Raw genomic sequence first — 27,153 nt, forward strand, 5'->3', positions numbered from 1 at the left:
TTACTAAAGGAAAAAGACCTGATTCAGACAGTTTATTTGCATTTACTCCCTTAAATGAATGTGATCGCTCAGTAAAAACCCCATAAAGCTTGTTTATCTGCTGGACCAGTAACTCTCCGATGGCTGCGCTGGGAACCATCAGCAGACATCCACTTCTCCGTCTCTGTATCTTTAATTTCTCACATGACTGAGGATGTTAATGGAAGTAATGTTCCAGAGGAGGCAGACGGCTCGATAGCTGTTGAAGCAGCGGGTTTTTAATATTTAGGGCAGCGGCTGCAAATAGAGTGCACCGTTTTAGTTTAAGGCTTTTATAAAAAAAACACATTAATGTGATGAGTCGAGGCTCCGCTCTGCTGTTAGCACACTAATGTTGAATCAGCTGCTTCAGACCAGGAGGATCAGACGTCGTCTGCTGGGGAGACTTTTAGCTGCAGCGTCAGACTGATGGTAAATTTAGTTTCAGGTTTAATGTGAGAGAATTAAAATGAGTAAAAGAGGTATATAGTTCCCTGAAGGCTTGTCGAGCACATCGTCCTCTGTGTGAATCCGCCGCTCTGTCCTGAATATTTGCATATCTCCAAGCGAGCCTGTGCAAATGTTATTGTTTGTTTTGCTTTACAACTGTTGATTGCAGCTCTAATGTAAATTAAAAACAAATACTCAATAAATATGCCACCAGATAACATATGAGTGAGTCACATTAGTGGGGAAAAGATTCCTCTAGAGATCATGGAGGGCTGGTGAGGAGGACACGGGGGTAATGAGTGAGATAAACATTAAGAAAAGTAATAATTAAATTAAATTAAATCATGCTCGGGTCGGAGGGCGCTGCTTGGTTTTGGCTCGACTGTTTTCAACATGGCGTTTTTCAACAGTGTTAACCTGGAGGGGAACCGGAGAGTAGGTGCTACGCGTTCAGCCAGTACGCTGCCAGGATTTACCTGATCATATTATGCAAACAAACTGGACCCACCTTCAGCTTTGTGACCACTTCTACAAAGAAAAGTCTCTCTTTCTACAGAAACACACACCCTAACCTTTCACAGCGCTTTGACTCCGACAACAAAAGAGGTCGGAGGTTTCTTGTTACGGGTTCATCGTCTCTCACGGTTCACATATTCAAACATTATAATGATGCTAAAATAGCTGTTTGCTCTGCTGTCAAACCGGAGCTCAATACTGGATAGAAGATGTGATATCAAACAACAATTTCATCATGTTTAAATGGATTATTAACAACAGTTAATAGTTCTGATTAAGGCAAGAATCACCTTTATATATAACAGGTTTGTGGCACTAAACTATCACTTCACCTCAGAAAGAAATATCTAAACCAACATATTCCTTCACAGATCTATAAGTTACTTCCTGTAGTGCATCCTGCGATATTAATTCATACGAGCAGTAATATAAATACCTGGTAGGACTAGGAGGGACTTTTATTGTGGCAGTCGGTGCATAAAGGAGAAGTTGAAGCTGAAACTGGAGATGAATGTGAGTGTGATGAGCGTCACTTCATGTAAATGTTCCCACATGATGAACAATGTTTGATTGAGTGTGTTTGAACAGCAGCAGGCTCAGTTATCTCAGGAGGGATATTTTGGGATGCAGTCTCACTGACTGACTCTTTTCTTTGCTCTTTGTGGTTATTTTTGGCTGCTGATTAAATTCACCTCAAACTGTCACATTAAAGGCTCGTTACTGAAAACCAGAGCTTCATGTTACCTGTTATTCAGGTCACTGATCGCTTTCTCAACGGTTCACTATCACTATTATTAGTAGATTAGCTTTTGAAATCATGCTAAAATGACATCGCTGCTATCATAAGATCCTGCGGTTGCTCTGTTTGCTTTCACACCACAAACTAACCTCACTAACATTGTTCAGGTGGTCTTGCTCCGGTTGTTTGATCTGCTCCGAGTTCATTTGAACCAAATCAAGCAGCCTAAAGACTCGGACCATGAACCACAACATCCCTGCTTCATCTCATCTCTCTCCCTCTTCTATCGACCATCAATAAAGGCACGAAATTCCCCCAAAAATACAACTGCTAAATACTGCTATACTGAAAAAAAAAAGAAACCTAAAGGAGGTGGAGAACCAAGTCAGTATTCACACGGGGCATTCAGGACCAGGAGCTCAGCGGCGGTGTAGTCCAGTGATTTCAGACCAGGATTCAAAGTTGGTGTGAGACCGTCAGGCTGTTCTTTAATATTATTTATGTCACAATAATCAATAAACCGTCTGCACAGGACACACCAGAGACAGCTGAACACCACCTGATGTAATGGTCAGGTCATGAAAACTAGTTAGCATGCATGTAGACATACACGATGCATTTCATGAAAGGAGTACTCCAGAAATTAAGTACTGCAGTTCAGTAAAGTTGGGAGACTCCTGAGACACAAGACAAAAACAACAGAGGCCAAAATATCCTGAAATATCCTGAGTTTTAGTTTCCAAAACAACAATGTAAAAATACTCCATTACTGGTAAAAATCCTGCATTCACACTAAATGCAGTAGTAAAGAAGTATTCTCGGCAAAATGTTCTTAAAGTTTAAAAAGTAAAATGTCTCCTGAGAACCTCCAGCCTCATGAAACTTTACAGCCCCAAACTAGAGACCTAGAGCATTCAGAGGATGGATGGATCAAACTAGAGACCTAGAGCATTCAGAGGATGGATGGATCAGACTAGAGACCTAGAGCATTCAGAGGATGGATGGATCAAACTAGAGACCTAGAGCATTCAGAGGATGGATGGATCAAACTAGAGACCTAGAGCATTCAGAGGATGGATGGATCAAACTAGAGACCTAGAGCATTCAGAGGATGGATGGATCAAACTAGAGACCTAGAGCATTCAGAGGATGGATGGATCAGACTAGAGACCTAGAGCATTCAGAGGATGGATGGATCAGACTAGAGACCTAGAGCATTCAGAGGATGGATGGATCAAACTAGAGACCTAGAGCATTCAGAGGATGGATGGATCAAACTAGAGACCTAGAGCATTCAGAGGATGGATGGATCAGACTAGAGACCTAGAGCATTCAGAGGATGGATGGATCAAACTAGAGACATAGAGCATTCAGAGGATGGATGGATCAAACTAGAGACCTAGAGCATTCAGAGGATGGATGGATCAGACTAGAGACCTAGAGCATTCAGAGGATGGATGGATCAAACTAGAGACATAGAGCATTCAGAGGATGGATGGATCAAACTAGAGACCTAGAGCATTCAGAGGATGGATGGATCAAACTGGAGACCTAGAGCATTCAGAGGATGGATGGATCAGACTAGAGACCTAGAGCATTCAGAGGATGGATGGCTTTCCTAGCTAGATTGACAATGTGGGGGTTTCTGAGCAGTTTACACACAGCAGGAGTTCTCGCCATCCAATCGCCAGAAAAACAAACATCAGACTGCTGGAAGTATCTGGACATAACGTCATGTTATAAACCGGCTGGTTATCCACGAGAAGAGGTCAAACAAACGGCCTCAGAGCGGCGTTAAAGTGGTCGGACTGTCCCTTTAAAAGAGGAGGATGTGGTGGAGATGAGAACATAATGAAAACAAACTGTGTTCAGTTCAGATCTGAGCTGCAGCAGCTGCTGCTCTGACAGTCTGAGAGGACGACGGCAGAGGAAGCTGATGCTGTTTGAATCGGTGTGTGTGTGTGTGTATGTGTGTGTGTGTGTGTGTGTGTGTGTGTGTGTGTGTCGACCCACTCTCTCTCTTTGCTGACAGACTCACAAACAGCTGATTGTTGGATGCGAGAGCTCGCTGTCGTGACCGCTCGGTCGAGGTCACGTGGTGAACAGAGAGCCTGTGATGCGTTCAGGGACACAAACCCTGAGGGCAGATTCTCAGTAGCAGAGTCTGAAAAGAAAGACTCTCCTTAAATTAAACCACAGCTGCTGCTGCACGGGTCTCATTGTAGTTCTGGGACCTTTTGTTTCTCCACTACGGGACTACTGGAACTATACTGTATATATTGGAGATATAAGAAGAGAATAACCTACATTAAACGTTGAAGATTTCCATGTTCCAGTTTCTCAAATGTGTGGATTTGCTGCTTTTCTTTGTCTATTATAATTATAAACTGAATATTTTCGGGGTTGGTCAGACAAAACATTAATTTCCTCATATTTACTCTTCGGTTTAATTTCCACTTTTATTTATGTATTTATTTTTATTCATTTTGACATGTATTTATTAATTTTCGCATTTATTTTTTATTTATTTTATATTTATTTTTAAATGCATGTACTTATGTTTTTCTGCATGTATTTCTTATTTACAATTATTTATTTATGCAGAAATGCATAAAGAAATGTATAAAGAAAAAGAATACAGAAATAAATAAGTTTGGGAAAATAAATAAGGGGTGAAATGCAAAGGGAAAATCCTGCAGAAATAAATAAATAAATGCTTAAATACATAAATAAATACGTACATACATTTAAAGATAAATATCATATAAATAAAAAATAAACGCAAAAATAAATAAAATACAAAATAATACAAAATAAATAAAAAATAAATGCAAAAATAAACAAAATAAAACATAAACGCAAAAATAAATAAATATTAAATAATAAGTAAAAAAATAAAAAAATAAAAATTAAACTAAAGAGTAAATAAATAAGGGAATTAATACAAAGATAAATAAATAAATAAGCTAATTTTATCAATTAATTAATAGCTACATTTATTTTTAATATTATTTTTGTTATATTTAATGACATATTTATTAAGTCATTAATTCATTTATTAATTTATTTTTGATTATAGCAGGTTCTGTCCCGTTCATTACATATCTGACTGTTACAGCTGGTCTTATATTATCTGCCTCGCTGGAGGATCATTAACATGCTGCTTGGTTTTGATCATTTATTCTCTAATTATTGGGTCTCGTTCCTCCTTGTGATGAACTTTGTACAGCTGAAGTTGGTTCTTAATCTTTAAACATGATAATGAGTCTGTTTTCTGTTAACGAGCCTCATGATTCCTCCTCTTTCTCCCACACGGCGGCATCGTGACATTTCAGGAAATTGCAACGTGGGTGCAGAGACGAGCTAAATCCAAAATGTGTAGTTTAGTCTGTAACATGTGAAATGATCTTCTCCTGAATGACTGCTGTCTGTGAAGAAGAAGCAGGAAAAACTGAGAACTAACCGGACACATACAGACGACAGGTGGGGACAACTAGAGCTGTGATTGGTCAGCTTGAGCTGAAGAAGAGTTGAAGAAACACTTGATAATCTCTGTTTGCGTAACGTAACGAAGCCTTTTCCACTGTAAAGAAGTCCATCCATCCATCCATCCATCTTCAACCGCTTATCCGGGATCGGGTCGCGGGGGCAACAGCTCCAGCAGGGGACCCCAAACTTCCCTTTCCCGGGCCACATTAACCAGCTCTGACTGGGGGATCCCGAGGCGTTCCCAGGCCAGAGTAGAGATATAATCTCTCCATCTAGTCCTGGGTCTTCCCCGTGGTCTCCTCCCAGCTGGTCGTGCCTGGAACACCTCCCAAGGGAGGCGCCCAGGAGGCATCCGTGCTAGATGCCCGAACCACCTCAACTGGCTCCTTTCGACGCAAAGGAGCAAGGACTCTACTCCGAGTCCCTCACGGATGACTGAGCTTCTTACCCTATCTCTAAGGGAGACGCCAGCCACCCTCCTGAGGAAACCCATTTCGGCCGCTTGCACCCGCGACCTCGTTCTTTCGGTCATGACCCAACCCTCATGACCATAGGTGAGAGTAGGAACGAAGATTGAACGGTAGATCGAGAGCTTTGCCTTCCGGCTCAGCTCTCTTTTCGTCACAACGGTGCGGTAAAGCGAATGCAATACCGCCCCTGCTGCTCCGATTCTCCGACCAATCTCACGTTCCATCGTCCCCTCACTCGCGAACAAGACCCCGAGATACTTAAACTCCTTCACTTGGGGTAAGGACTGTAAAGAAGTCTATTATAATAAAGCAGAGTTGTGTCTGCAGCTTCTCCAACAGAAAGCTGCTTTCTGTCTTATTTCTACTGTAAACAACCTGGCGTCTGGCCGCTGATCAAACAAACACTGTTGACTGGTTTCTTTAAAAACTCTCTCCGTTATGTCAGGACTCACTACCCAGCATGCTTTGAGGCAATCAATTAAAATATGTAATCACGATGAATCGCATGATTGTCTATAGTTAATCAGGATTAATCGCAAATTAATCACACATTTTTTTATCTACCGTATTAAATTGCACATTAAAGGGAGATTAGTCAAGTATTTAATCCTCTTATCAACATGGGAGTGGGTAAATATGCTGCTTTATGCAAAATGTATGTATATATTTATTATTAAAAATCAATTAACGACACAAATAAAATGACAGATATTGTCTAGATTGTCCAAATATGTACATGTCTGTAAAGGGGAGACTCGTGGGTACCCATAGAACCCATTTACATTCACATATCTGTAGAACAGAGGTCAAGGGACCACTTAAAATGAACATGCCAGTCTTTCCTCGCCAAAATTTAGTGCAAGTTTGGAGCGTTATTTAACCTCCTTCATGACCAGCTAGTATGACATGGTTGGTACTGATGGATTCATCAGGTTTTCTAGTTTCATATGATACCAGTATCTTCACTCTAGCTTTAAAACTGAGCCTGGTACAACCTAAAAATCGTGAGTTATGTTAATGCGTTAAGAAATTAGTGGCGTTAAAAATGTATTTATGTTAATGCGTTATTATCACGTTAACTTTGACAGCCTTCGTTTTTATTTATAGTTATTATTTATGATTTAATGTCCAGTGGAGTTGAAAATCTTTGTCTTAAAAGGGGCGGGTCCATCTGCGTTCTTGTGTACGTTATATTTAGAATATTTTCACCGCTTTACCTCGCCGTCAGACAGCCCTTTACGACGAGAAACTAAAGCCATTATATCACTCGCTTTAAAGCCACCAGACTCCATTCACAAAAACAGTCATTTTACCTCTCAGAACACAGGGAGTTGCTGGTCTTCCGCTCTAAGTTACTGTATTAATACACTGACTATGAGGATGTATATATACTGTACATGTAGCAGCGTCATCATGCAGAAACCTACGTCAGGTCACCATGTGGGGAAAACGTTTTAGAAGGGCGTGAAGGGAAAACAGCATTTTGACGCTAAAACATACGTATTTCGACCAAAATAAAGAATCATAAGAAACACCTCTGGGAAGATACAGAAGGACTGGCCCTTCAAATAATATTACGTATAAAAAATTGAACGTCAGCATTTCTTTTTCACCCTCAAATATCAGTATCAGCGTCAAAGTTCACACACGTCTCTCAGGCCGGAGTTTCATTCTTGATGATCTCAGCAAAGCCGTGGTGGAATTTGCTGAAGTGCTGATGTATCACAAACTCCCAGTAATGAAGTTTAAAGATTGACGAGTGTCATCCTCCTCAAGGCGAAGTCTAACACCAATAAACTGTCATAAGCAGCTAAAACAAGTTGTACATTACACAAAGAGGGTTAAATCCTCGCTTCTCTGCAGCGCATTAGGACTCTGACTCTGAATAAAGTCGAGAGGCGGAGGAGGAGGTGTTAAAATGTCAGATAATCCCTGACAGCCTGCGGGTCAACGGTCACAGCTTAAATCTGAGAAACAGACCGTAAAAAGTCATTCATGAACAAGACTTCCACTGGATGACTGAGGCCTTACTGGGTGTTTCCCAGGTGTAACTGGTAGGTTCCCAGTATGAGATATCTCACCTATAGCAGGCTGAAGTCAACAACAAAAACTAGATATAAAACCTGGTTCTCAGTGGTGAAAGAAGGATTGTTTACTAATGTAAAAGTAGTAATACCACTATTTAAAAATACTCTAAAAGTCCTGCATTCAAACTGTTTGGTAAGTAAAAGTACAGAAGTATTATCAAGTAATATCAAAAGTATAAGCCTTCTATTCTTGTATTATTGATGCATTATCATTTACGTATTATTTTAATGCTGCACAGGGTCGAGATGAATCCAGTATTTTTGTAATTCTTTATTTTGGGGACAGCAGTTTAAATTACAAAACAACAATTGTATTCCCTCAAAGAAACACTGGTTGCATAGATTTGAATGGTGAAGACACCAAAAAAGTCACACCCACAAAACATGGTATGAAAAATGTTTTTGATCTGCCACTTTTAAAATCTCTGCACTAACTGAAGGAGTAACATTTCAGATCTGATGTCATTCAATGTTCGATATATTTTACATAAAAAAACATTATATACATGGTAAATTACTGTGTTGGAATTACACTGTGGAGGGAGGGTAGTGTACACAGTACTGTACTTTGTTATTGTCGTCTATAGTGGTTATTTGCATAAAAACACACAATTTAAATGATGATTATTTAAATATTTGCTTTGATTAAATAAAATATTGGCAAGCTGCTTAGTGCTAGTGTTAGGAAGTTAAACAGGTCATAATTCTCTCTCTAATGTCTATTTTATATTGTTGTGAAAACATCTCCTTCAAACTGGATTAATTCAAGTTTCTCAACAAAAACTTAATTTTACGAGATGAACACATCACGATAACGTTGTAATTTACCTTCGCCCAATAGTCATTTTACTGAGCAGAGCTTGAACGCCTCATAATAATAACTCAATGGCACCTCTGTTAACATTAGTAGCTCCGTTATTTATCCAGTCAGGACTGTGCTGCCACCGGCTGCTAACAGCTAACGTTACTAACTCTTCTCCTGTTGATTTCAACACCGGTTTGTTGTTCAGTGTCGCTTTATCAGGGAAAATAGGGTGCGTCTCCTCAGGTTTAGTAGCACCATGCTTTTTTCACTCCGCCGTGTCGCCAGTCCCAAACAAACTGAAACATGATACAGCGTACGTATGCGTCATTGTGTAGCGTAACTGTCGGAAAGCATCAATACAGAGGAATCGATAGTCACGGAGGCACGAGATGCCAAGAAATCGGAGAACTACGGTTCTCTGTTCCCACCACTAGCATTTTCCCTGCTTGCCAAAGTGGCGGATATTCTGATGATTTCACCCGCCAGTGCCAACAATTTACCCGCATTAAGCGGGTGGCGAGTGCTAATTTCAGACCGTGGCCGCAGACCATTCACACCCCACCAAAAAAAAACGGTATATATACATATACTGTACACTCTAAAAAAAATCCACTGGCTCAACTTAAAAAAATTAAGGTAACAAATTGCATGGATCTTTTCAAGTAGTTCCAATTATGGCATTATTGAGTAAATCCTATGAGTCTTTTGTAGTCTGACTAACCCAATTGATTAAGTTCAACCAACTTGATTTGCTTTGACCTCTAAAGGCTTAATTAAGGTTAAGCAACTTGATCAAGTTGGTTGAACTTAATCAATTGGGTTAGTCAGACTACAAAAGGATAGGATTTACTCAATAATGCCATAGTTGGAACTACTTAAAAAGATCCATACAATGTTACCTTCATTTTTTTGAGTATTAGTAAATCATTTCACTTAAGTCAAAATAAATAACATATTTCAGTTCCAGTTTTTATGACCAAACAGTTTATTTTAGACATTTTAAACACTTTGTCCACTAGCTTCTTTTAACCATGAACATTTTTATACCATGGTGTGTGCACAAAACCATGTCCAATGTTCCTCATTCCCAATGAGATCAGGACAGTAACCAAAACTTTCACCAGGAAACAATCGGTCTCACGATATCATGAAATGTATCCAGCAGCTCTTCACTCACAACTTTGTACTTCAAAAATAGAAATAATACAAACATCAGAACTGAATTTAAACAACATACACTCAATTACCAGTTTATTGGATACACATGGCTTAAACTAATGCAGTTTATCACATCAGTCCTCCAATAAATCCTCCTGATTCTAATGTTGTGTCCACGCCATTTATCTTAGTGAGGGTAGACTGATTATAAGAAACACCTCAGTATAACACAATATTAGTTCAGCTCTTGGCACATCCAGGTTTTCCAGGACTTCTGTCCCCTCGATCACTATCCTTGCACTGGCTGGATCAGTCATTATGGCACCCCTGGTGATGACAATCTTCATCACTTCATCAGTATCCTGCACTTCACCATCCTGGAATAAGTAGATCAGAATAAACATTCATTCATCAAACATTCAACACGTCATCACATGTAAACACAGTATATAAAGATAAATATACTGTCTATGGTGTTGTAAATTACGTTTTCAGGTTTGGGATTTTTTTCTGTTAATTTTCAGATACATTTTCAACATACATGAATATAACCATAATTTAAAAAAAAAAAATTATTGGGGGACCCACTCAAAACCAGCATCACTGCAATGTGTTTGAGTGTAACACAAAGTGCAGTGAGTCAGAGCTTAAGCATCTGATTTACCTACCAAGTGTTCTTTGAAGAGATCCTCCTCCTTTTCTCGGAGACACACCACCAGGCAACGGGTAGCGACCTCTCTCCTCTTTTCCACCGAATCATCCTGTGAAGGAGAAAAAATAAATCTTAAAACTGCTCCTCCATAAGGATGTGTTTTTAATGATTACATCACTGGGAACGAAGACTGAAGGGTGAGGTTTATGAGGCCTGGAGTGTGGCATTATTGATTTTGAGTTAGTTCACTTAAAGTTGATAAATAAATTGATAATTTTAAAGAAAGTCTTTGTAACTCAATTAGTTTGCATTTCAAGCTGCTAACGGGTGACAGCTAAAATTTCCGCGCGGAAATTCCGCATAGGTGAATCAATTCACATGCTGTGTATTCTGCATGTGGCTGCATGCATATACTGTAGCTTTAATATGCCGCCTGCCAAAGTGGCTAGTAAGTCTTACTACTTACTGCCTTCTTTCTGACCCCACTCCGTGCTCAAATGCGCCACAGGTGCACCAAGTTAATCATCCTGATGAAAACTCCTATGGTGCGTGCATATAAGCGTGCGCGGGTGAAAATGCGTTACACTTACGTGTCCCGGTATGAGGGTTTGAAAATATGGTAACCCATAGTAACAGTGACTCTCTTGATGTTAGCCACCGCTGTATTGTGCTAATGTCAAGCCCTGCTTATATGGAGTTTCCACAACGTGGTGTCTGTTTCCCAGGCGCCATTACTGCATTTTTAGCAGCAGCTCAATTAACCAAAATTGATTTTTAACCGAAGTATACAGAGTAAAATGTCAAACAACTCACCCATGGAGCTGCTGACCAAACCTTTATCAACCCAGTGCCAACTTTAAATTACAACAAAAGTAAACACATCCCTTTACCTTTGCAGGGTTACAACTAACAATGTACAAGATCACATGTGCTAAAATGTGAGAATAAAAGACGACTTTGAAGACACTGTTAGCTAACATTAGCTAACAGGACTTCGTTCTTCCCTTTAGTGCAGCATGAAAACGACTACCTACAATGTGTGCTGATGCAATAAGCATCTGTTGTGAATGAAATAAAGAAAAATTAATTACTTACCAAGTAGCTTGACTGATATTCAGGTAAAACTCCTGTTGCTCCATCTCGTTGATGAATGCCGTTTGGCAGCAAAAAACAAGCGCGATCATCTCTCCGAGAGTCGTCCGCCTAGTCCCGCCCTGCTGTGCTCTGATTGGCTAGTTCGAACCGTCACATGACCTCTTTGTCCTATCCCTAGCCACTTCCGACCTGGAGTGCGTTAACTCACTAGATATAAGTTACACTAACTTAGTATTTATTCTAAATTAATATATTTTTCAGTAAAGACAATGTTCATTTTTCAGTTTGACCGACTTATTTTATTAAGTCTTCAACTGACTAAAACAAGTACATGTAACAAACTTAACGTATTTATTTTAAGGGCTATCTACTAACCCCAAGAATCGTTTTTTAGAGTGTAGGTAATTAATGGGAAATACTGTATTATTGAGTCATGGGAACTGTGGTAGTTCATCGCACATCCTGCCATTATTGCGCGTGCGCTCATCGCAATGTCGATGCTGAAATGAGATATCGTGCATCGTGAAGCGTTTGTAGTTTCCTCTCTCTTACTGAGATCAATTTGTCAGGTAAAATCCCAAAAGTGTCTCCAGAGTTTTGAAAGCTAAAGGTTTGTTTCCTGATAGTGACTCTGACCCTATGTTGTTTTCTCGTGATCGTGGTGGTAATCTCTCTCGACACGGTCACTTTCTCGCAGCAGATTATCAAACAGGCCTGACAGACGGGGACGTTATGCAGACATCGGCCTAACAAGAAAGACAGGAAGTGTCCGGCTGAAACGAGGATCAAAAGGAGCAGCGCCGCATCAACTCATTCAGCCAAAGGCATCTTGGGAAAAAAAAACACACACACACACACACACTCTCTCCCGTGTTTGGATGCTGCAAAAGAAAATGAAACTGGTTCCTCCTGAACACGTCCAGCGAGGAAGACGAGCAGTTGTGTAACAAATCTCACAGCAGCCTAGTGTGGATGTAGCTGTGATAACAGACAACAGATAAACAGAACAAGCAGGAAACAAAGACTGCTGTGATGTGATGGTTCTAATATTAGAAATGTTCTCAGGAAAATTCAAAGTGGACACAAACCAACCACAATCTACTACCTCCTGGTTAAATGGAATAATGTATAGGTATAAAAAACAATCAGCTTTACACGTCCAAGAGATCCAACACGGCCTCCGAAAGAGCCGACTGATCACCAAACAACTAAAGACTGAAACCATCACTCACAAAATCAAGTAATTACAGGAGTTAAACTACAACATTAGTACCAAATGAAATATATCTGTATATTCCAGTATCAAAATCAAGGATTAAAAATTGATATCAAAAGCTTTTGTTGGATTCTGTTTTGTTCTTTGATGAAATCTTTCCTTAAGAGACTGAAAAAAAAAGTCTGAAAAATGTCTGAAAAAATGTCTGAAAAAAGATCTGAAAAATGTCTGAAAACTTTTTTCAGACTTTTTTTCAGAAAAGTCTGAAAAAATGTCTGAAAAAAAAGTCTGAAAAAAAAGATCTGATAAATGTCTGAAAAAAAAAAGTCTGAAAAAAAAGTCTGAAAAAGAAGATCTGAAAAAAGTCTGAAAAAAAAGTCTGAAAAAATGTCCGAAAAAAAAGTCTGAAAAAAAAAATCTGAAAAAAAAATCTGAAAAAAAATATCTGAAAAATGTCTGGAAAAAGATGTCGGAAAAAAAAAAATGTCGGAAAAAAAGTCTGAAAAATGTCTGAAAAAAGTCGGAAAAAAAAGTCGGAAAAAATGTCCGAAAAAAAGTCTGAAAAAAAATATCTGAAAAAAAGTCTGAAAAAAAAGTCTGAAAAACAAAGTCCGAAAAAATGTCGAAAAAAAAGTCTGATAAAAAAAATCTGAAAAATGTCTGGAAAAAAAAAAAAAATGTCGGAAAAAAATGTCGAAAAAAAAGTCCAAAAAGTCTTTTTTTTCGGACATTTTTTTCAGACTTTTTTGTCCGACATTTTTCTTTGGTTTTTGGGTTGCTGGATAATAAATAATTCCTGACAATGACTGATATATTTGACTTCAGGACATCTCTGACTACATACATGCTGAAAATCAAACATTCTTACTGGATTCATTTAGAGATTTTACAAAGTAAAAGTCCCTAGAAGTGTTTGATTCAACTTTTTCCCCTTCATGGTCTAGTGTTAAACAAGTTTTAAAAAATCACAATAAATTGCAATTAGGGATGCACCGATACCGATACCAGTATCGGGTCCGATACTGTGCTAATGTACTCGTACTCGCAAAACGACACCGATACCACTTTACGGCAGCGTGACGTTAACCTCTCGTCACCATCTTTCGGCTCCTATCACACGCGCTCACGCTCCGACGGTGCGGGCGAGACGGGCCGGTGGTGCGCCCGTCCCCGCGGGGCCGGGATCCCACCTACATATCGAAGCGGCACCGAAGTACCGTGATAGTATTGAATCAGGAGCTGGTGAATCGTCTCAGCTCTTGTTTTTTCTCTTTGACTCTGTCTGTTCAAAATAAATGAAAACAAACACAGCGACTCCTAAACCGAGGTACGAACCGAACCGTGACTCCCGTGTACCGCTACACCTTTAGTACATTTAAATGTCTTTAAACAGATTGAAGACGGATCCAAAACTCTCTAAATCAGCAGCGTTACAGGAACAAAGGTTATGAGCTGTGACACTCTGGCAAACAGCTAAAAATAATTTGAATATTTAAGCGAGAAAGAGCCGGATTAACTCGGGTCAAAGTCCTGTTGGAGTAAAGCCTCAGAAACTAATGAGCAATGTGACGAACCGGGGCGAGGAAACACCATCTCAATAAATAAATAAATATAATAGACCAGCGTCTTCATGTTGGAGTCAAACAGAACTACTCTCTCTAAAAACTTATAGCTGGAGGCAAAGGAGGGACCGTCTCATCTTCTTCTTTTTAATCTCAAACACATCCAGACGAGCCCAAAACACAAGAACAAACACCGGCCTCCTCCCAAAATATTACCCAGAATGCAATTCCATGTGTGACAGCACCAGAGCAGCAGAGGCCTCGCTCCGTACCAGGAGGCCGTGGGTTTCAAAGGTCACCAACCAACCAACACGTGATCCTGCCCTCTCTCTCTCTCTCTCTCCGTCTCTCCGTTGCTACGGTTACAGCCCTCCGCCACCATAATGATGGGTTGGGTTTATTTGCATGCTGACATGACGTGACGCGGAGATTCAGTCTCACACACTGAAGAAGGGAGGGAAAGTGTGCAAGAAAATACAGACTAAAACTAGTGGTTAAAGCAGACGAGACAACTAAACATCTGCTGCTAAAAATAAAACATCACATCTCTAAAACATGAAGATTACAAATAACTACACCTCCTGGCATCCAAATACATGTTTATAGTATTTAATCAGACTCTATAGTTCACTTCAGTGTAATTTATTAGTAAAGAAACAGGAATATTTACTGCTTTAACTGAGACACTTTGTACTTCTTACAACAGCCTCTGAGATAACTTGTACGCCACTAAAAACGGATTAAACTTTAAAAGCACAGAGGCGAGGCGGAGGTAAAAGCTCCGTCGACACTAAAGGTGTACAGTGTGTCCTGATTAAGTGACACGGATACCTTTAAACGCTCACTTACTGAGAGCTGCTGGAGGGTAAATGCTTCAAATGTAAACAGATGATCACTTAGAGTAGTTAACGTGTTTAAAGAGAGGAGTATCTTTGAGCTAATAACCTGCAGCTAGCGGCGCCACTTTCAAACTGAAAAAACACCAAAGCAACAAAAGTATATCGTGCAAAAGGTGAGTGAGTTTGACGATAACGAGAGAGAAGTCATATAATTCACATAAAACTAAAGATTTAAAGACAGCGCTAACAGTGCAAACAAAGGCAACAGTGCTGACAGAGCTAACAATGTTAACCTGAGGGGGTGGAAACATTTATTTACGTATTTATTTTTGCATTTATTTTTAAAAATAAATAAAAACAGAAATAATAATAAATGCAAAATAAATAAATATTTTATATATATAATATATATATAATAAATATGATATAAATATATAGTTCATAAAAGTAAATACATAAAAAAATAAAAGGAAAATTAAACAGAGGAGTAAATAAATAAGGGAATTTATACAAAGGTAAATACATTAAAAAAAAGCTAATTAAAACAGAAATATGAATTTATGTCACATTTTATCAATTAATTAATGAATACTTTTATTTTTTATATTATTTTTGCTACTTTTAATGGCATATTTATTAAGTCTTTATTTATTATTCATTATTTTATTTTATTTTTTGGCCGGTTCTGTCCTCCATACAATTTGGTATCATTTATAAATCCATCTATCGCTTAGATTTTTATTTGATCAATTGCTTGTTTAGCCAGAATAATCTAACACATTAATTTCTAAACAAATTGGAAACAAAGAAAAAACTTATCTTGACATTTTAGTATTTTTCTTTAATAAATTAGAAACTGATTATAGCAGTTATAATACATCCATTTTCTGCTTGATTATAAGACTAAATAGCGTTGATTTAAATGCCATTCGAACACGTCTTTTCCAAGAGGAATATAGTTTGGTTTGTCATTTGGAGTGAGGAGGTAATCCGACCTACAGGAAACGACTCCTAAAAAGCAAAGGTTTATGGGTAGAAAGAGACAGATGTTGACATGTGATATCCAGCGGTTCCTCCGGCCTGAATGTTACAGAGCAGACGCAGGGAGAATGTGGAGTAAAGATGTGATCTAAAGGCTGAAGAACACGTTTCTCAACTTCTTGACTAAGATAAAATGAGTATCATTCAGTTCCGTTTCTCACAGTAACTGATGTAGTCGTGACTTCTGTTTACTTCTCTTGTAATCCGGCCAACAACAACAACAACAACGAGGAGGACTCCTTCCAGCAGGTTTCAGCTCCCTCGGTGAACAGAAATCACCCGGAGCGAGGCAGACGGCGTGTAAGTCGACACTCTTCATCACCATCAACGAGAGACGGAGGTCTGCTCGGTGTGGCGAGACTAATTCAGCTCACATTCCTCTAATTACAAAGGCTGACGGGTTGGGGGGGGGGGTTCCCAACCACCTCCACTAATACCCTCCATCAGGAACCAGATACAGTATGAACCCTCCTGCTCCATCAGCACCACTTGGCATTAGCCTAGCTCAACCTGTGGTGACACATCTCACATCATTTTCTACAGTTGGTTTCTGGAGAGCCAATCAGAGCCTTTGTGAGTCAGTGATGTAACAGACGTGTCAGTCGCATTAGGACACGATGTTAAACACAGTGATGGTCAACAGTTCAATCGATGCTTTCAGGGCCTGCAGGCTAAAGGGAAACCTTCTGACTGAAATCAGTTCAGGAATCAACTCAATTAGAGATAAATCAGCGAAGGGCCTTCATGTTCGGTTCAACGATGACAATAACCCGTGTTGTTGTTAGGGATGCACCGTTACCGATACCAGTATTGGGTCCGATACTGTGCTCATGTACTCGTACTTGCAAAACGGCTCCGATACCACTTTACAGCAGCCCGACGTTAACCTCCACCTTCGCGACAGTGCGGGCGAGATGGGCCGGGTGGTTTGCTGACATCGCCGCAGACTCCAAGCGCCTTTTACGTGGTCCGAGCCACGCCCTGGCGGGGAGAGAGGGCACAGCGAGCCCTTTGTCCACGGTGCGGCGAGGTCCGGGCGGGGAGTGCTGTAAAGCTGCGGCCGCGAGCCACCTTCTCCCCGAGCCTTTCCGAGCCGACCTAGAGCCGGTTGCGGCGCACCGCCTCGTCTGCGGTACTCCCCAGCCTGCCGAGTGTCTCTCACACCCTCCAGCTGGCTGTTAACGAGGGTCTTTTTGCACAGAGAAGTACTCGTATCGGTACTCGGTATCGGAGAGTACCCAAATGTAAGTACTTGTACTCGGTCTGAAAAAAAGTGGCATCCCTAGTTGTTGACTAACAGCAAACCATCTTAAAGGAATACTTCACCTAGGACTGTTGCAATAACCGCATAACACCGATATAATAATGATAGTTAGGAGCAGGAAAAAGCCGATAGGGAATTAATCGGGAGGAGAGCGTATAAATACCACGACATTACACGGACATGCCGCGTGTCGTGAGTACGCATTTTAGCGCTTTTGCGTGTCATTTGTACGCCACCCAAACGTCCGCATCAACAGTTACGTTTAGACAAGAAAACCACTAAGTTAGGGTAAGGGAAAACGTCATGGTTGGCCGTTTGCAATAAGTACGTAAACTAAGTCAAATATGAACGGAAACAACTACAGAAAACACGCCACAAACGTCACTAACAAAACAAAACAACGGTCTCGAACACGGGTCTCCTGGTTAAAAGTCCGGTGTTTGTTGGACTTGTCTTCCTGTCTTGTGGTGGATAAAGAGCTGATAGTGTTGCGTTATATATTTGAGAGAGAACTTTATTTCTCCCCGTCTTCCGTGACTTTGTGTACGGTGCAAAACGGTGATGTACGTCCCCGCGTGGCCGATGGCGGCTGTGCAGCGTTCGGCCACCATCAGAGCCCTCTGCCCATAACGTTAGTTTGTAAAACGTCCTGTTGGCGCCCATTAATCACCCAAGAATTTCCCTCTCCGATCTCCAGCTGCTTCCTCCTCAGTAGTACTACAAGAGGGAAATACAACACAGTACTGCCACGTCTAACTTCTGAATCCTCAGCTTTCTCGTGTATACAAGGAGATCTTAAATGGATGAGGACGCACATAAACAGCTTATCCTGACACTTGGACGTGAGACGTTATGGATGCCAAGCGCCTTTCAAAAGGTCACGTCTCCGCCGCTGCTGCCGCCGCCAAAAAAGCGAGCACGCTAGGACTTCTTCTACTAATTACCTTTTACACCCAATTCAAGCCCTGCAGGCTGTAATATGCATAATCACTGTGACGGCGGCAGCAGCAGAGAGAACTAGTCCAGTAATAAGAAGCAGCATGGATCATTTCCTGAAGAGGACTTTGATCCCTGAAGTTACAATAAGTACTGTTGTGTGTGTGTCACATACTGTAATATGTCAATATACGGCCATAAAAGAAGGAGGAGGCGTGCAAAAGTCAAAGTCCCTTCAGAAGTTTGCCGTTGCAGAGGCCTCCACCCAAATGTTGTGTGTTAAGACACGCCACAAACTGCATGCACGTCCACACAAAGAAGCATCAGGGACAATGCAGGACATAATAAAAGACAACATAATGTGCTTTTACAGTAAGTCAGACAGGCTTTGAGCGGCTTTAAGGGAATAAAAGTGATTTCAAGCTCAGGAACAAACACAATAAGAGCTCTTATGTAATGGTGCAACACAGATATAAACCACATAGCTGCAGCTTTATTCTCTGCATCCACACTTCTGAGGATGCAACATTATCTTTTCTATCATCGCCCAGGCTGTAATATCACAATGGACAAACCCACCACCGCCCTCAGCTTCTTATGCAAAGCATGTCCATTGATTCTCTTCTTCCCAGGCTCAGCAGCACCAGTGTGTGTGTGTGTGTGTGTGTGTGTGTGTGTGTGTGTGTGTGTGTGTGTGTGTGTGTGTGTGTGTGTGTGTGTGTGTGTGTGTGCAGGCCTCATCCATGCACACACACACATACTGTGAGATCTGACATATTGCTGCTGCTGTGCAACAACACACACTCCCATGTCATGAATGCACCTGTCTGTGTCTTCTGAACTCTTATATAACAAGGCTTGTGAGTGCATAAACGCTCGATACATTGTGCACCGCTCTACAGTACATGTAGCTGCCCAGAGACGCGGAGCCGAAACCTCATTGAAAAAACGTGAGATTTTAGAATCGCGTCGCTTTACCAGCCACATAAATACACCATGAACAATGATTCATCACTTTTTCTTACTTGGGAGATAATTCTCTTCAATTCGGCTTGCATATAATCCAGCCAGCGTGACAAATTTTTCAAATAATCCAACTTTTAAACATTGTTTGCCTGCATAGTTCTTCTAGAATGCACCCGTTGGTAGCAATGGCAGCCCTGTTGAGTGTAGTGGAAAAGTTGCAGAAATAAAAAGGAGGCAAGGTGGATTATTTTAATGCCGAATTGTAGAGTGTCAACTAATTATTCAAAATATGTATTAGCTGTTGTATTCTAATAAGCATGCCTCTATTGATAAACAACAAAAACTTTAAATTGGCAGATATTTAAAGGGAGTCTGGTGCGGACTCCTCTCAACAAAGCTAGATGAATGTATGTTGTTAAAAACACAGTTAAAGGCAGGAATTATTAAAATATAATAATATAAATAAACATGTTGGTTATTGTAGATGTTTATATTTAATGTTAGAGTGATTTGTGCCGGAGCTTTCAGCTGTGTATGCACGGTTTTCCTCCCTGTGTTGACAGGCTGCTAGCTGCTAACAGCCTGGTTGCGGTGGTTCCCCGCACCGCACGGTGCGTGTGTCGGTGTTTCCTACCTCTTTAGTGCGTGAACCTCCGGGACGTCTTTAACCTGGGTTGTTGTTTTATTCCCACAGAGAGAGAGAGAAAGAAAGGCAGCAGCCGGTGTTTCCAGATGAGGTGTAGCTCCGGCTCCTCTCCAGCCTGGACCAGCCTCTCTCTCCTGTCTCTCCGCCCAGCAGCCTCCTCTCTCCCGCAGCGAGCCTGGGAACCGGCCCCGTGACGTCACAGGCCTGGATAAACCAGTCCTCCAGAAAGACAGTCTCCTCCAGGGGGCGCCCAACATGATGGGCTTTATTATTAAATATATATATATAAACTTATATTTAATCAGCTGTCCCGGGCCTAAACATGGGGTTTATATTTAAATATAAATATATATATATGTATATTTAAATATACATATATATATATACATATATATATATATATATATATATATACAATATAAGTTTATATATATATATAATATATACAATAAACAATATGTATATATATATATATATATATACACAATATAAGTTTATATATATATATATATACAATATATACAATATACAATATGTATACATACAGTATATATATTTATACATATATATATATACATATACATATATATATATGTATATATATATATAAAATTATATTTAATCAGCCGTTGAGGACCTAAACATGGGGTTTATATTTAAATATATATAAGTATATATATACATATATATATATATATATATATAGAATATAAGTTTATATATATATATACAATATATACAATATACAATATGTATATATATATATATATATATATATATATAAACTTATATTAATCAGCATTCCGGGGCCTAAACATGGGGGTTATATTTAAATATATTATAAACTTATATTTAATCATATTTAATCAGCTGTCCGGAACCTAAACATGGGGTTTATTATTGTTTTTTTATCATATATTTTATATTTTTTGCAGTGGTGGAATCTTTGGAGGACGGAAACTGCCAAAATCAAAAATAAATGAATAAATAAATAAATAAATTACTCGAGAAGTACATCAATAAATATGTCATTAAATGCAGCAAAAATGATAATAAAAATAAATGTAGTCATTTATTTATTTATTTTTTTATAAGCATTTTAAAATGTTTTAATTTTTTGCATTTATTTATTTATTTTTGCATTTATTTTATATTCATTTTATTTATTTTATATTTATTTTCAATGAAAAAAAGTGGCCGAAAATCTGTTGCTTTAAGTTTAATGTTATGAGCTGATGGGAACGTCATTAGTTCTGCAGGTATTTGATCATAAACCAAAGTATTGGACACATTAAAACTTCGACCTGATGGTGGCGATATATGAAAAGTCAGAGAATCATCATCACAATTATTGTTATTACAACTCATCCTGAGAGGATTCATGATGAACCACATTTTATGACAATCCATCAAATATTTGTTGAGATATTTCATTTCTTAAACGGTTTATTTGCTGAAGTAATTTTTGCTGATTTTACGTAATTTCATTTTGATATACTTTTTTTATCATTCTATTTATATTAATTCTGTGTGGAAGTTTCTTCTTCTTATTTCCTCCAGTGTTTCACACTCTCTGTCGGCATATGTGAGCAGTAATACCTTCAGGAAGGTCGGGGATTAACTGGGATAATGTCAAAGACGACAACAATGGTGCTAATCTCTGTCTGCTGCTGCTGCTCATACGGTCCGTCACACAACACAAACATGTCACAGAAATCACTCAAACACTAACGACGTATTAATCATCATGTCCAAACACGAAAAGTCCAACGGCCTGACGAGATCTCAGTAACACTGGAGAGGACGTCATGTATCTGTAGCTGATATTTTGGTATGAAAACCAATTAGATTCAATTTGATTCAAAATACTTTAACCCTTTCACAGCGTGTTTTCACTTCATGAAAGTTAATTATTACATTTTGCTCCCCTGAAAATGTCTAATTCAGCATTCAGTTGTAGTTAGCTCCACCCTCTCCTGTCACTTCCGGGTGCAAAAAAACAACATGACGACGGCCAAAAACCAAGATGGCGATGGGCAGAAACCAAGATGGCGATGGGCAGAAACCAAGATGGGCAGAAACCAAGATGGCGATGGGCAGAAACCAAGATGGCGACGGTCAAAAACCAAGATGGCGACGGCCAAAAACCAAGATGGCGACTGCCAAAAACCAAGATGGCGACGGCCAAAAACCAAGATGGCGACGGCCAAAAACCAAGATGGCGACTGCCAAAAACCAAGATGGCGACGGCCAAAAACCAATATGGCGACGGCCAAAAACCAACATGGCGATGGGCAGAAACCAACATGGCGACGGCCAAAAACCAAGATGGCGACGGCCAAAAACCAACATGGCGATGGGCAGAAACCAACATGGCGACGGCCAAAAACCAACATGGCAACGGCCAAAAACCAAGATGGCGACGGCCAAAAACCAAGATGGCAACGGCCAAAAACCAACATGGCGACGGCCAAAAACCAAGATGGCAACGGCCAAAAATCAAGATGGCAACGGCCAAAAACCAAGATGGCGACGGCCAAAAAGACGAGATGGTGACGGCAAAAATGCTGAACTCGAGGCTTCAGAAATGTAGCACACAAACCAACGGGTGACATCGCGGTGATTATGTCCACTTCTTACAGTTTATGCTTCATTTACTTTTAAATTGGAGGCTGGACGGATCTCTAAATTAAATTAATGGAAACTTTTAGTCAGTTGGTCCATCATTTAAAAAAATAAAAAAAAATAAAATATTAATTTGAAAAGGCTCAATGTAGATTAATCAACTTTAAAACAAATGTAGATATACCTGTTTTAGCTGAAAGGCTATTTGTTTATCCTGAGATGTGGCTGAGAGAGTGAATGTTACCAAACTGAATCACGGACGTCTCAGTCACTGAAGGACGTTTTGCTTCCATAAACACTTGAGTTAATTTATAATTTATTTATATATTAATATTAAAAAGGATCCAGTGAATGAGCTCATAAGTGGGACGACAAAACACGATTCAAGAGTCATGAATGTTTTAGTGTCCGGTAACGAAACACTGGCTGAAGAAGTCACTCAACACCAGACTGAAAGCTGAGAGCAGCGCTTCATAACAAAACCACCTGAGAGAGCAGCGCTCTGCAGACTACATCAACATGTTACTCAATTTAACGCAGGATAGTTTGAAAATACAATAAAAAATAAATCATTCATTAATTGATAAAATGTGACATAAATTGATATTTGTTTTAAATTGCTTCTTTATTTATTTATCTTTGTAGTAATTCCCTTATTAATTAATGTATTGTTAGTTTATTGTCAGGGATTTTAAAATGTATTTATGTGCATTTATTTATATATTTATTTTTGCATTTATTTTTTATTTATTTCAAATGAAAATAAATAAATTCTGCGGCAGACAAGTGGCCAAAGAAATGAACAAATTTGTTTAACAATGATTTCAATATTTTAGTTACAAAATCAACACATGAGAAATTGTATTTCTATGACCGTTTTTATATTGAATATACATACTTGAATTAATTAAATTATAATTATAATATAATTATTATAATATATAATAATTATTATTATATAATTATATCAAAATTATACATTTCTTTTTATTGATTTTCTACTGTGCACAATGGTAGAATGTGATGATGCACAGGGTAAATGTCAGTATATCAGGAGTATTTTAGAGCCAGATTCCCTTTCAGGAGGTAGAAAAACACATCTGGCACACTTTGGGTATCCAAAGTGGTACAGTACATACTTCTTAAGGACAGCAGTACGTACCAGAGGAAAAAGAACAAAAAGTATGTATGCATTTGTCTGGGACTATTTTCAGCAGCGGATTAATCCACATTTGGTGCTCCAGTGCAGTGGATCCCAACCTAAGGGGGGCGCCAAAGATCACAGGGAGTGCGCCAGGATTTGTCTGCTCCGAGGTTGTCAAAATGATATAATTCTAAAGATAGATGTAATCATTTCCATGTTTTTATCTAATGAAATATTCAATCCATATTTGTTGGCATTTAGCCTTTGAAAAACAAACATTTTCACTGCTAGCCCTCCCGATCACACCTGTATTATTAAGCAGCAATCTAACATAAATTACTGTCAATCAATTAAAATATTTCACTGCTGGCCCTCCAGCTCACACCTGTATTAAGGGGGGCGGTCTAGCAGCAATCTAACATCATAAATTAGTGTCAATCAATTAAAATATTCAGTTGTGATTAATCGCAAAATTAACTTTAATTTTTTTGGACAATCCATCAGGTAAATTATATTTTCATGTTTCATTTTTAATTCCTTTTAAATAAAATGTCTCAGCGTCTTTTGTCCAAATGTATCCGCACGTAGAAATAACAAAAATTCAAGACTCTTCCAGACCTGTGATTAAGAAGCAACACACACAGAGACAGAAAACACAATCTGATGAAAACTCTCCGATCGCACAAATAAAAAGTTAAGGCAAAGGAAGTGCTCTTGCATCTCGAGTTGCTTTTAATGCTGAAAATTCATCCGCTCCACATGGAAGAGACACAACAAGCACTGAACTACGGATGTGACTCGTCAGTACAGTTTCTTTTCTCCAGACGGGTGGATTGTTCACAAATAACAGCAACTTCTTCTCGTCTTTTTTTTGTTTGTTTTAGTCTTCGTCTACACAACTAGAAAGCATAGAAAATAACGATGCAAGAGACCAACAGCATCTTCTGGAGAGAAGAACATCCATGAAAACATAAGTTAACGGGCCACTTCATGACTGAGTCAGTAAATTACAAAGGCAGCGGGAAAAACTCCAGCATATTTACAGTTCATGTTTTATTCAATACAAAGTTATTTACAGTTCATGTTTTATTCAATACAAAGTTAAAGGTGTGTTTGATGTCTGTGGTGAATGGAGGGAGTTTCAGACACGTCGAAGTGAAACCAGCAGCGTACAATCAGGCTCGGCCCCCCCCCAGCAGGGCCTGGGAGTGACGAGGAAGAGGAGGAGGAGGAGGAAGGTGGGGTCGTTTCAGGGGCTGATGGTAGGTAGGTGTGGCGGCCGGCCCGTCGACCCAGAAGTCTCTTCGATCTCAGGCTCTCCAGGAGAGCCGGGCGGAGAGCCGAGCCGCTCCTTCTTGTCCATTTCCTGTTGATCCTGGATCTTCACGATCAGCTCCTTGATCTCCTCGCGCTTCGTCTTCATCCGTTGCTGCGGAAACCAGTCGGACAAGTTCACCGGCAGGTGGAAGCTGGGAATCGGATTCTACGTGAAAGAGACAAAGAAAGTTATTTTATGAACATGTTTGCATTTATTTTTGGATGGTAGGGAAGTCCACATGACTAATATTAAAGAATACGTCTGCTGATATTCTATATTTTTATTATTGTCAATAAATCAGAGTGAAAAGGCTCAAACCAGCAGTGAATGCATCTTCTTCCTTTGTGCCGTTGAGCTCCATTAAAAACACATCAGTGAAGATAAGGGAGACCAAGTTGGAAGATATTTTAGAAAGTATTTTTTTATAACTTCTCATGCTGTTTTCTGAATGTATATATATAGATTTAAATCTTGCTATTTTATTATTATATGTTCGTCATTACCATTATTATTTAATTTATCTCAATTTCAATGTGACTTCCTGATTAAAGTGTGTGTGTGTGTGTGTGTATATATATATATATATGTTCAAAATGTACCTTAAAGGGAGATTTGTCAAGTATTTAATACTCTTATCAACATGGGAGTGGACAAATATGGTGATTTATGCAAATGTACCAGTATGTATATATTTATTATTGGAAATCAATTAACAAAAAATCCCTAATAACCTAAAAATCACAAGTTGCGTTAATGCCTTAAAGAAATTAGTGGTGTTAAAACAAATTTGCGTTAACTTTGACAGGCCTATTAACTACATTTATTTAACCACAATAACAAAATATATTTTGGCTCCAACACTATTATTGTAAATTAAATTTTATATATATATATATATATATAAATTAAATTAAATTATTTATTTTATTTTGAAAAATGTTCCTTCTTTTTGATTTGCTTATTTTTGGTATTGTTCAAATCTAAAAAAACAATCCTCTATCTTTAATATCATCTGTGAATGTACATGAATATAATTTTAGAATTCTTTCATATAAATGGAAATAGCATTGGCACAACAACATACTGTATGTATAATCTTCTTTGACTTGAAATAAAAGCACATCAATGAGCCATGAACTTGCTTTAAAATGTGAATAAAAAGGAAGTTAATGACTAAAGAAGTTAAATGAACTGGAAAAACAAGAAATCAGAGAAAGTCATAAAAACAAGTGATGCAAACTCAGCGACTGAAATAAAGTCCGAGGCCGGTCTGAGGACGTTTAATTAATACGACGACGGTGTGTTGAAGTTGCTCCTGCTCACCTCGAAGAAGCTCTCCACATACTGCAGGATGTAAACTCCACAGTCGCTGAAGTTATCCTGCTGAGGCACACGTGGGCTGGAGCCCTTCATCACATCCTTCCCGAAACTCCGCTGAGTCCCTTTACGCACCTCCCACTCCACCTCCAGGTACCTAAAACAAACGCACACTCCGGCTCAGTCACCACCACTGTTTGTTTTCCTATTCAAAAATACTACCGTCTCAGTAATGACAAAGCATAGTGAACATTTTCACAACATTAGCACCATTAAAGTGTGCCGAGTTATCTATTAGCAGTTTGCAGTGTACACAAAGATGTACAGACAACCATCACTGGATTAATTTAATACTGAAGAAAACTTTAAAACGTGAAGAATCTCAAGCAAGTTCTGCAGTCATAAGAAGCGACTTTTTTCTATGAATCGGAACCTGCCAAAATAAAAAAATAAATTAACTACTCAATAGAGAAATAAATGTCATTAAAGGCAGAAAAAAATTATATTAAAAATAAATGTAGCCATTAATTAATTGATAGAAAAATGTGACATAAATTGATATTTGTTTTACTTTGCTTCTTTATTTATTTATCTTTGTATTAATTCCTTTATTTATTTACTCTTCTGTTAAATTGTATTTATTTATTATTTATTAAATGTATTTATTTATTTTTGCATTTATTATTTATTTATTTTTATTATGACATATTTATTTATTTATTGAGTCATTTATTTATTAATTTGTTTTTTAACGGATATGACGTCACGTTACTCAGACTACAACAATAAAAGCGGTAACT

General features: G+C 38.8%; 2 protein-coding genes across 15 annotated transcripts in view; both read right to left on the reverse strand.

Annotated features, from left to right (window-relative positions):
* Positions 1-20,151, reverse strand: part of LOC141755857 (unconventional myosin-VI-like) — a 131,238-nt gene extending 111,087 nt beyond the window's left edge. For 6 of the 10 annotated variants that reach the window (XM_074615144.1, XM_074615142.1, XM_074615141.1 and 3 more), the window contains exon 1: positions 19,938-20,151. The gene's annotated coding sequence lies outside the window, so the exon portion shown is untranslated. The remainder of the gene's footprint in view (positions 1-19,937) is intronic. The other 4 variants (XM_074615145.1, XM_074615143.1, XM_074615140.1 and 1 more) reach the window with 2 other exon arrangements.
* A 4,276-nt stretch (positions 20,152-24,427) lies between these two features.
* Positions 24,428-27,153, reverse strand: part of senp6a (SUMO specific peptidase 6a) — a 29,258-nt gene continuing 26,532 nt past the window's right edge. For all 5 annotated transcript variants that reach the window (XM_074615150.1, XM_074615149.1, XM_074615147.1 and 2 more), the window contains 2 exons: positions 26,360-26,510; positions 24,428-25,201 (listed from right to left, as the gene is read on the reverse strand). In XM_074615150.1, the coding sequence (XP_074471251.1) occupies positions 24,968-25,201; positions 26,360-26,510 (385 nt within the window). In that variant the 3' untranslated portion in view covers positions 24,428-24,967. The remainder of the gene's footprint in view (positions 25,202-26,359; positions 26,511-27,153) is intronic.

Source organism: Sebastes fasciatus, chromosome 18, assembly GCF_043250625.1.
Source record: "Sebastes fasciatus isolate fSebFas1 chromosome 18, fSebFas1.pri, whole genome shotgun sequence".
Taxonomy (NCBI): domain Eukaryota; kingdom Metazoa; phylum Chordata; class Actinopteri; order Perciformes; family Sebastidae; genus Sebastes; species Sebastes fasciatus.